This window comes from Haliotis rubra, unplaced genomic scaffold (assembly GCF_003918875.1).
Source record: "Haliotis rubra isolate DU_JTF1 unplaced genomic scaffold, ASM391887v1 Scf208, whole genome shotgun sequence".
Taxonomy (NCBI): Eukaryota; Metazoa; Mollusca; class Gastropoda; order Lepetellida; family Haliotidae; genus Haliotis; species Haliotis rubra.
This window is the reverse complement of record NW_025766092.1, coordinates 181790-193894: the sequence shown is the minus strand read 5'-3', so window position 1 is coordinate 193894 and position 12105 is coordinate 181790. Positions and strand designations below refer to the sequence as shown.

General features: G+C 38.0%; 1 protein-coding gene across 2 annotated transcripts in view; it reads left to right on the top strand.

Annotated features, from left to right (window-relative positions):
• LOC124276341 (protein O-linked-mannose beta-1,2-N-acetylglucosaminyltransferase 1-like) overlaps positions 1–11098 on the top strand; it is a 60288-nt gene extending 49190 nt beyond the window's left edge. For both annotated transcript variants that reach the window (XM_046711970.1, XM_046711971.1), the window contains 11 exons: positions 660–735; positions 1380–1505; positions 1804–1862; positions 2430–2502; positions 4314–4442; positions 5256–5446; positions 7470–7578; positions 8381–8452; positions 8839–8880; positions 9632–9699; positions 10755–11098. In XM_046711970.1, the coding sequence (XP_046567926.1) occupies positions 660–735; positions 1380–1505; positions 1804–1862; positions 2430–2502; positions 4314–4442; positions 5256–5446; positions 7470–7578; positions 8381–8452; positions 8839–8880; positions 9632–9699; positions 10755–10803 (994 nt within the window). In that variant the 3' untranslated portion in view covers positions 10804–11098. The remainder of the gene's footprint in view (positions 1–659; positions 736–1379; positions 1506–1803; positions 1863–2429; positions 2503–4313; positions 4443–5255; positions 5447–7469; positions 7579–8380; positions 8453–8838; positions 8881–9631; positions 9700–10754) is intronic.
• The last annotated feature ends 1007 nt before the right edge of the window (positions 11099–12105 follow it).

Sequence of the window (12105 nt, the reverse complement as noted above, 5' to 3'; positions counted from 1 at the left end):
GTCCTTATGATACAGTCATTAAAATGTCCACTAGTCCTTATCTTGAGATTGATGCACCAGTTAAGCCACTAGTCCTTATGATACTGCTTATAAAATGTCCACTAGTCCTTATCTGGAGATTGATGCACCAGTTAAGCCACTAGTCCTTATGATACAGCCATTAAAATGTCCACTAGTCCTTATCTGGAGATTGATGCACCAGTTAAGCCACTAGTCCTTATGATACTGCTTTAAAATGTCCACTAGTCCTTATCTTGAGATTGATGCACCAGTTAAGCCACTAGTCCTTATGATACAGCCATTAAAATGTCCACTAGTCCTTATCTTGAGATTGATGCACCAGTTAAGCCACTAGTCCTTATGATACAGCCATTAAAATGTCCACTAGTCCTTATCTTGAGATTGATGCACCAGTTAAGCCACTAGTCCTTATGATACTGCTTTTTAAAATGGCAAATTGCCATTAGTCCTTATGATACCTTGACCACTTGTCAGTTTGGCAAGGACTATAGTATAAGTGCCAGTTGGAGTCAGTTATCCATTGTATGTACTTATTCACCCTGGCTTTGTATGCTGTAAGCCTTTCTTTCAGAATTCTATTGTCTTGGTTGAGGCCTAAATCAAATATATTTATTTAACTCTGTTTTCACACTTGTCAGAATGTTGCGGACCCTGTTGTCGGTGCAGGGATCGAACCCCAAGATGGTCACTGTCTTCATAGATGGCTACTTTGAGGTATGTTTGAGAGTTAATATTGGATGTTTAACATGTAACTGTGTCAGAACATGTTTTGAGTAATATTATAGTTTGCCAGTTTCCAAAACTGACAGTATTCACCATTGCCTGTTTGTTTATATTATTGTATTTGGACTCCCGGGCCAGTGGTAACCTGTAATTTCATCAAGTTTTAAAAGTCAGAAGTTTAATTCTTCTAAACCTCAGTGACATAAACATTCACAAGATACTAGTGAGTGAGTGAGTATGATTTTATGCCGCTTTTTAGCAATATTCCAGCAATATCACAGCGGGGGACACCCGAAATGGGCTTCACACATTGTACCCATGTGGGGAATCGAACCCAGGTCTTCGGTGTGACGAGCTAACGCTTTAACCACTAGGCTACCCCACTGCCCCCATAAGATACTATATGCATGCTGTTTATGTTGAGTAGATGTGAGCATAATTACATGACCTTATTGACATGTTGTTTAATTGATTGATGAAGTGCAATTGTTATTGACTGCATCATCTTTCTGAGACAACTAGAAACAATCAAATTCTTTGTTTTCATGTTTTAGTTGCTTTAACTGGTGAAGTTAACTAACCACTTATTTGACTTTAACCTGCATTATTATGTCTTTTGTGACTTTATCATTCAGGAACCACTGGAAGTGACCAAGCTGTTTGGTTTGAGAGGAATCCAGCACACTCCTCTTGGAGTCAAGAATGCACGTATTTCCCAGCACTACAAGGCTAGCATGACAGCCACGTTTAACCTCTATCCTGTAAGTTGGTGTCGAGCTTGTTGAATGTTTTTACCTTTATTCAGTAAGTTAGCCTTGAGCTTATTCAAATTTGCACCAAAACAAACAGTTACCAGTACTAAAGAAATTTTCATTGTGAATTTTCACTATTTATCATAAAGTTGGATTTTAATATGTTGTCACTTTAATGCTTTTGAAATGCATGTGTTGAGAGGCATTGCCCTCAACCATGCAAATTAGCAATGTTTTAAGTGTATACATGAGTTCACATGCTACTGAAGTGAATGTTAGCCTGATGATTCACTTGTTACATTTGCAGAAAGCAGAGTATGCTATTGTCATCGAGGAAGATTTAGATGTATCCCCAGACTTCTTCAAGTAAGTTCATGGGAGATCTTATATTGATCAACCAGACAACCAACAGTAATAAGACAGATATTTTACGTGGGCTTCAAATTGTTTAACGTCAACTTTGTGGCCTCCATGGTAATAATAAAATCCATGAAATTACCTGTAATTGTTAGGATAAGGCCTTTATGTTTGATTTTAACGATGAAGACAGTCAAACCTGTGAGTTAAAATCACATAAATCCAACATATCTATGATAGTATTTTGTTATTTTTATAAAGTTGAGTTGGAGTGATGTTATTGATATATATTTTACTCATATGAGAAGGCATGGCTGGATCACTGACATGTCTGGGTTCAAAATATTTGGGCGGTGGGGTAGCGTAGTGTTTAAAACGTTCGCTTGTTACATTAGCACAATGTATGAAGCCCATTTCTGGTGTCCATCACCATTATATTGCTGGAATATTGCTAAACGTGGCGTAAAACTCAACTCACTCACTCACTTGTAGAGACTTGTATCCTAGATTCCTGGGATGAAGGGAGTGAAGACTATTTGTGTGCGGCAGGAGAGTGTAGTGTACTGTTTGTTGCAGCTACTTCAGTCAGACACAGCACCTGCTGGAAGAAGATAAAAGCCTGTACTGTGTGTCCGCCTGGAATGATCAGGTGAGTTGTTCACTCCTCTTGGAGTTGCATTGGGGTCTAAAAGATATGAGGCATCCTTGATGGGTCTCAAAATACTCACTTGATGTCCTCCCAAACAATAACACCCTTTGTGATACCGGGGTTTCAGTAATTTGTGGCTCCCATTAAAAAATGTTCCCCAGCAATCACAAATCTTCACGTCATCTGAAATAGCATATCAACAAATCTGCTGTTGTGCTCAGATTTATCATGTTGTAAACTATCAAAGTTCAGTGCAGATGGTTTCTAAAAGTGTTCATTGTACATACATACATACATACTAACATTTGTATAGCGCGCCGATATCCAGCTCAGCTCAGCTGCTCAAAGGCGCTTTGTTTTTCCCTCGTTCACTGGATGTCAATCTCAACGGCACATCGTATTGTCAATCTCAACTCCCTGGGGAGCATACAACTCTTGCAGCCACTAGGCGCACCGAGTTATTGTGGCATTCCCATCATTCCGTACATATCCTCATATTATAGGTTTTCAGATGCTTAAAAAACATTCAAGTTTTCTTGATTAATCATACTAACTTATAATAGACAACTTTATCATAAAGATCTGCCATCAGCTCAGCGAGTTTGCTGTGATGCAACACACCTAGTTTTCTTGAACATATTGAAAGTAGTTGAGTGCAGTCTTACTTTGGGGAGTTGTTGTCAAGGCAGGGTTGTGAAATGAAGAAACTGGGAATGTGTCCTTGAGGATGATGTACCAATATGACCAGTGAAAACATACCATCTGCAGAGATGCCAACCACTCCTATTTTGTTGGAGTTACTCTGATTTTCAAATACAAAATCTGCTCTCCGATTTCTCTTTAAAAAACTCAGATTTTTTAGAAAAAATTCTGAATTTATTTTTAAGGTATACAATTTTGTAAGTCACCAGTGATTTATTTGAGTGAATACTGGTAAAAGCATTCAGAAGCTTAGCATGTGATCCTTTGGGTGTTGATCGTGTATATTGCGTGTTATTGACGATAAAGTTTTTCCATAGTCCGTATGAAAGTGAAACAAAATGGCAGAGCTGACCACACACTCACCCCCAACTTGCACCTTTGGTGCTCAGGCCTGGCTTTCAGCCAGTCATGACTCCGTTTTCCTTAGATTCAGGGTTGGCATCTCTGCATCTGTTGGTGTTTGTCCTCAAAATGGCTAGGGATCTCAGGGGTGGAAATAACTTTAAAATTGCTAGTGTACTCCGGTACAATGGCACATGTAAAATCACTTGCCCTGATAATTTTTCCGCCATACCAGCCGATTTCCTTGGTGATTTTTTAAATAAACAACATAATTAACATTGGAATGTCAACTGGACACCGGTACAGCGTGATATACAAATGTGCTTGCCCGACAGAAAAGAACACTGGACTCGGACGTCGGGCAATGGGTTATTTCCACCCCTGGATCTTGTTGTTTTCACAGAGAAGAAAATAAGTGTTTAGGATTGTTTCGGTCAGCATTCAAGTTTTAAAGGATGAGAATTTGTGGATGTTAATTTTTGTGTATGTGGTCCTTTTATTACAGAAGTTGACATCAGTAAAATTTTCCACCATTCTATGTATCACTTCTAAATGCCATTAAAACATTTGATACAACTTTTACCCCATGAACATTTAAACGATTCAGTAGTTCACCAGTTGTAATACCACTGTGTGACCCTCAGGGGCAGTGCAACCCAATGGCTATGATAAAACCTATCTGCACATTCACTGTGTGTGCATGTCCCAATGTCACACAGTATGGTAGAATCAAGACACGGCTGTGTACGCACTGTGTTACTGTACAGGGCTACGAGCACTCCTGTAAAGACCCAGCTCTGCTGTACCGCGTGGAGACGATGCCGGGACTGGGCTGGCTGCTGAAGAAGAAGCTGTACAAGGAGGAGTTGGAGCCGCAGTGGCCAACGCCAGAGAAGGTGAGTTGAGCATTATCAATAGAAATGATTGTTATATGTTACAGCAATGTCCACATGTTAGCAGTGACTATATTACATGTTACAGCAATGTCCACATGTTAGCAATGACTATGCTACATGTTACAACAATGACTATGCTACATGTTACAACAATGACAACATGAACGCAGTGACAGTGTTACTTGTTACAGCAATGATTACATGTTAGCAATGACTATGCTACATGTTACAACAATGACTATTCTACATGTTTCAACAATGACCACATGTTAGCAATGACTATGCTACATGTTACAGCAATGATTACATGAAAGCGGTGACAGTGTTTCTTCTTACAGCAATGATTACATGTTAGTATTGACAATGTTATATGTAACAACAATGTCCACATGTTAGCAGTGACAGTGTTACATGTTATATCATGTTACAGCAATGATTACGTGTTAGTAGTAACAATGTTACATGTTGCAGCAGTGTCCACATGTTAGCAGTGACAATGTTACATGTTACAGCAATGATTACATGTTAGTATTGACAATGTTATATGTAACAACAATGTCCACATGTTAGCAGTGACAGTGTTACATGTTATATCATGTTACAGCAATGATTACGTGTTAGTAGTAACAATGTTACATGTTGCAGCAATGTCCACATGTTAGCAGTAACAATGTTACATGTTACAGCAATGATTACATGTCAGCAGTGACAATGTTACATGTCAGCAGTGACTGTTACATGTTAGCAGTCACTATGTTACATGTCAGCAGTGACTGTGTTACATGTTAGCAGTGACAATGTTACGTGTTACAGCAATGGGACTGGGACATGTGGATGAGATCCAGCTTTATCCGGAAGGACCGTGAGTGTGTCATACCGGACATATCACGCACATATCACTTTGGCTCAAAAGGTCTGAACATGAACCCCTACTTCCAGGAGATCTACTTCAAGAAACATTCACTAGTCACATTCTCCAATGTCAAATTGAAAGATGTTGACAGGTAAGGAATGCACAGATGTTTTATTTAGTTTGAGAATGATTGAAGATTGAGGTAACTACAACGTAAGATATTTATCATCCCTAATGTCTTCTACTACAACTACATCGTAAGATATTTATCATCCCTAATGTCTTCTACTACAACTACATCGTAAGATATTTATCATCCCTAATGTCTTCTACTACAACTACATCGTAAGATATTTATCATCCCTAATGTCTTCTACTACAACTACATCGTAAGATATTTATCATCCCTGATGTCTTCTACTACAACTACATCGTAAGATATTTATCATCCCTAATGTCTTCTACTACAACTACATCGTAAGATATTTATCATCCCTGATGTCTTCTACTACAACTACATCGTAAGATATTTATCATCCCTGATGTCTTCTACTACAACTACATCGTAAGATATTTATCATCCCTGATGTCTTCTACTACAACTACATCAGAAGATATTTATCATCCTAATGTCTTCTACTACAACTACAACGCGTAAGATATTTATCATCCCTAATGTCTTCTACTACAACTACATCGTGAAGATATTTATCATCCCTAATGTCTTCTACTACAACTACATCGTAAGATATTTATCATCCCTAATGTCTTCTACTACAACTACATCGTGAAGATATTTATCATCCCTAATGTCTTCTACTACAACTACATCGTAAGATATTTATCATCCCTGATGTCTTCTACTACAACTACATCGTAAGATATTTATCATCCCTAATGTCTTCTACTACAACTACATCGTAAGATATTTATCATCCCTAATGTCTTCTACTACAACTACATCGTAAGATATTTATCATCCCTAATGTCTTCTACTACAACTACATCGTAAGATATTTATCATCCCTGATGTCTTCTACTACAACTACATCGTAAGATATTTATCATCCCTAATGTCTTCTACTACAACTACATCGTGAAGATATTTATCATCCCTAATGTCTTCTACTACAACTACATCGTAAGATATTTATCATCCCTGATGTCTTCTACTACAACTACATCGTAAGATATTTATCATCCCTGATGTCTTCTACTACAACTACATCGTAAGATATTTATCATCCCTGATGTCTTCTACTACAACTACATCGTAAGATATTTATCATCCCTGATGTCTTCTACTACAACTACATCGTAAGATATTTATCATCCCTGATGTCTTCTACTACAACTACATCGTAAGATATTTATCATCCCTGATGTCTTCTACTACAACTACATCGTAAGATATTTATCATCCCTAATGTCTTCTACTACAACTACATCGTAAGATATTTATCATCCCTGATGTCTTCCGACAGAAACTGATATTGCTTGTGTTATATTGCATTATAATCCCTTGCAGAGCATTGTGATGTCATTGTTTAATATGATGTCACACTGTAATAACATCACTAATCTCTTCGCAGCTGCAGCTGGTTGTCTTAAGATAATAAATTCACTATATGTTACTGTTTACATATTAAAAAAGTTTGAAGAATAATTTTGGATATAAATAGAACCTCACCCTCTTTGATATTAGATCTTTCAACACGTCCATAAAGAAAGCTCCGAGTTTTGAACAATAATTGTTTAAATAATAATCCAGATATTTTAAATATTTTGCTGTGTAAGTTGTGTAATCGTTATGAAGGCTTAACTTACTGCTAAACAAGCTTGAAAAAATCACTTCCTGCAATTGAAGCCATATCCATGCCATTGAATACATCAGCAGAGGTGGAAGGGTCCCAAATTTTGTTTGACATTCCAATTTCTTCCTAGGATGATCTCTGTGTCTCAATAAAATGTGTGATTGATACCTACGAAATCTAAGACAGCTTATCCTTTAAATTCAGTAATGTGAACAGCTACTGTACATGTGTCATGTTGACATGATGCCTTGACATACACACCACTTTCTGAAAATATGTTCATGCGGATGTTTCTTCAGTTTGTTAATTTGTGAAGTATCTGTTGTTGTGTTGATATGGTGATTCATCTTCTTGTTCCAGCATTCAGAAAGAGAACTATGAGGAAGTAGTTAAAAGTCTCATCAAGTCGGCCGAGGTGTTGAATCATAAGAAGTCTCCGTGTAGTGAAGACTTTATTCCAGACACGCAGGTATGTGTGTCGACAAGCAGTCATTAGAAGCAGGATACCATAGTTGTGCTTTTTCTGGAGCCAAAGGGCAGTGGGATATTTTAATCTCTTTGCGAACTTTTCATCCATATAATTACCAAATTTGAAAATGGTTTTCAGGACATTTCAGATGACAGTCAGTCAGCATCCTAGAAAAAGACTGTTTTAAAATCTAAGTATGACAAGTGTTTATAGGGTTAGAAATTGCTGATCATATTCTCATGCTATGTTAGTATCATGTTGTTTTGAGCAGTTCTTCTTATATCAAGATACCCGTGAAGGTCTGGGTTAGAATATTGATCTTCAGTAACCCATGCTTGGGGTCGAAGAAGCTGGGAGCAGCGACTCCTTCTTGTACATGGGATCGGGTGATCAGGCTCGTTGACTTGGTTGACCACATGTCGTCGTATCCCAATTGCATAGATTGATGCTCATGCTGTTGATCACAGGATTGTCTGGTCATCACTTAATTATTTACAGACCGCCGCCATATAGCTTGAATATTGCTGAGTGCAGCGTTGAACAACAAACCAAAACATGGGTATAGTGCTTAGACTCCAGGATCATTTTCAGGGCAAGACAGGGATCTGAACATCCAGCAGATCCTGTTGCAGCCAAGAAACTCAACTCAGCACAGCTAATGTGGTGTGGTAGATGACCTCAAGGATCAACTGTTGGTGATGGTCAGCATGTTCAAGGGATCCTTGTTGTAATCTTTGAACTGCAGGATGACCTTGTGTATGTGTATGTTATTGTTATAACTGTCTCATCTCTTGTATTTCAGGATAAAACATACGTGATGTACATTCAGATGAATTCACCAACAGATTATGTTACATGGAAACAAATAGCAAAGGTAAGTTTGACAAGGATGTTCCCCATCAGCAGTAAAAAATGTAGCGGTACAAATGGTAATAAGAAGACATTTTCGGTATCTTTTAGAATACGTAATTTAGTTTTAATCTAGACCCGTGAAGATTTGGGTTGCGATTGATCTTGAGTAACCCATGCATGTCGTAAGAGGCAATTAATGGGATCGGGTGGTCAGGCTTGCTGACTTGGTTGACACATGTCATCGTATCCCAATTGCGTAGTTTGTTGGTCATGCTGTTGATCACTGGATTGTCTGGCCCAGACTCGATTATTTACACACCTCCGTCATATAGCTGGAATATTGCTGAGTGCGGCGTTAACCAACAAACCATCCAACCAATTTAATCCTCTGTTTTGTTGTTATTTCAGTGCTACCATTTATGGGATTTAGATGTCCGAGGATTTCATAAAGTGAGTAATGACTCTGTGCAACTATGTTGTTTTCTCAGACATATTTTCTTCAGATTTATCTTCATCAAAATCAGGTATATTAGGACTGAAGAAAGATCAATTGAACCATAAATGTTGTATTGGATGATTCTGGTGATTAATACCCTGTGGGCTAATGTTTTGAGTCGGATTGGAATGGTAGGGCTCCAAGTTGATCTGTCCAATCAAGTATCTGTTGTTAGTTACTGATAGGTGAGGTGATGAAGGTGATGAAGTCGCCCCTTTCCATTTGGTGAATGTATATTAAGGGTTATTCATCATGGTAGAATGCAGCTATACTGGATAATACAGGATGACCGTCAGTAGGTTCTTGTACATGGGTATAGGACACATGAAGATCCGGGTTAGAATTGGTCTTCAGTAACCTATGCTTGTCGTAAGAAGTGACTAACGGGATCGGCTGGACACGTCATCGTATCCCAATTGCATAGATTGATGCTTATGCTGTTGATCACTGGATTGTCTGGTCCAGCTGTAATACACTAGGTGATATAGGGTCAATGTAAGTAGGTTTGTTGCTATATTACTGTATGTGATAATTATTGTCATTAAGCATGTGTGGAAGTACTAATTAAGTGCCAGTCTAACGCTTAGTCTCTGAATATATATGATTTTGATAGAAACAAACATATTTTTATATGATCTTTGATTCATTGGTACTGTTAATTGTTCTTCTATATTATGCTGCTATCACTTGTGTTGTTCATTCCAGAGCATGTGGAGGCTGTTCTTTAAAGGGAATCACCTCATCATGGTGGGGTCACCAGCATCACCGTATGCGTAAGTGTCCTACTTGTGAATAATGACACAATCACAATATATGCACTATAAACAGAAGAAATATTCCAGTGTTTAGGAATCACGTGTTAGATTATGTACGAGATATATAGGTTTCATGCAATGTTATGAAATTTAAAGTTTTTATTTTTGGTTTTGAGTTTTGTGTAGTTTAGTATGTAGTGCAGTGCAGTAGTGCAGTGGTAAGGTGTCTGCCTATTACGCTGAAGGCCTGGGTTCGATCCTCGGTGGGCACATTTGCATAGTATCCTTGGACAAGATACTTAGATCCACATTGTCTCAGTTCACCCAGCTGTAAAATGGGTACACGTGAGGATGTGCTGGCAATGTGAGTGTTTAGTTCATAGAGCCTAACAGGCAGCATGGCTGTATGATCCCCAGGGAGTTGAAAAAGTATCGGAAAGGACGACAGTGTCCTATGACCAGGGATAGTAATGTACGTAGCGCCGTGAGCTGGCAATGTGCCAGGATATGAGCGCCACATAAGCGGACTGTTACTGTTACTATTTCACTGCAACCATACAGTTAGATAGTGGTTTAACATAACAGTGGACATGCACTGTTGATGACAAGAAATAGATCTTAAAAATATCTGTTTTGCGACATGCCACAAATCAGTTTCTCCTTTGAATAATTGAACATACCTGTTTCTCTGCCTTGCTATATAAGCAAACCATTGATTGGTTGACACCCAGTATTGTTATGGCAACAAATCTTGCCTCTGATGCATTTGTCATCATCGTTAACCCCTCCTCCCCGGTTGTATGTACATTGTCTAGTTTAATTAATTCAGTTTCGAATGAATAGTAAAAAAGCTAAAAGAAAAGTCCATGACCCTGAATTTTTCAAAGGGAATTGAAGTCATTTCCACATATATGTTTTCATAGTTAACCTTTGAGATACATGGATATCTAGAAAGTAGGATTTATTTACAGGAATGAAAAATATATATGAATGTCAAAAGTTATTGTACTCGGTAGTACTTGTGTGAAAAGTAATATTTATGTTTCAAGCAAAATGTTTTCTTTCTTTTTCAGTGAATTCAAACCAAAAGATGTGGTACCATTATTCCTTAATTCAACATAAGCAGGGGGAATGTAACATTTGCCAGCGCCACAAATCAACATCCATTTCTACATCAACCAAACAGAATCAACAAGAGATTCAGCCAATCAGCTGTCAAGATCTACCATTCAAATCAGACAGTAGAATTTGTAGAAATATATCTTGTGATAGAAGAATATGCTTTCAGGGCTTGTATGATATTATGAATCCATATAGATTTATATGTAGAGTACATAGCATTTATTACCCATGAAGATCCGGGTTAGAATTGGTCGTCAGTAACCCATGCTTGTCGTAAGAGGCAACTAACGGGATTGGGTGGTCAGACTCACTGACTTGGTTGACACATGTCATCATATCCCATTTGCGTAGATCGATGCTCATGTTGTTGCTCACTGGATTGACTGGTCCAGACTCGATAATTTACAGACCGCCGCCATATAGCTGGAATATTGCTGAGTGTGGCGTAAAACAACAAACCAAACCAAAATATAGCATTTATGAGGACATGCATTTCTGTATATTCCTGATTTAAAGGTGCAAGGTCAGGCGTCTGCATTTTTAATACAATTCATATTTTGGTTTTGTCTGGTATGGAATTCAGCTATCAATGTATATTTTAACCACCTGAAATTCAAAGATATTCACAGTTACTAAAGGTGAGATCCCAACATGGCTATTTGATAAAAATAGATTCAAAATATATTGTGGAAAGATGATGGAAAGCAAGAACAACCAGCAAACAACTTGGCCCCACTTTAAATATCTTGGTTAATCACCAGAAGCAAGACTAGAGATTATTGTTCATAGATTCCTTTGATTGCACGAAGAAAATAGCCATACATGCTTTAATACTTTCAAAACTGGAGTATTCTTGCTCTGTGGGTGTAGATAAAAGGGTTCTGCATAAGAATAGACCCAGAGGGTATAGCGAACATGCAGTTATGATTTTGCACCTTTAATACACAAGGATTCCTTACATGCAACATATCATTCTTCATCTAGACAGAAATGACACAGAGACATATTTGTGATGTACAGAACATGATTACATGATGCTGGTGGGTGAAATATACAGCAAGATTTTCACCGCATCTTTTGATAGGTCAGGAATGTAACACTACCAAATGTAAGCATGTTACACATGGTATACACCCTGTGGCTGGTGTATACATTGGATGTCCCTGCCAGAACTCTCCCGCTCATGTGATACACATATCAATGCTGAGGATTTATCCATGGTGCCAAAATATTGATGCATTAATGACATACCTTTGAAGTCATTCTTGAATGTATTTTCATATTATGATTTTTGTGTGAAAC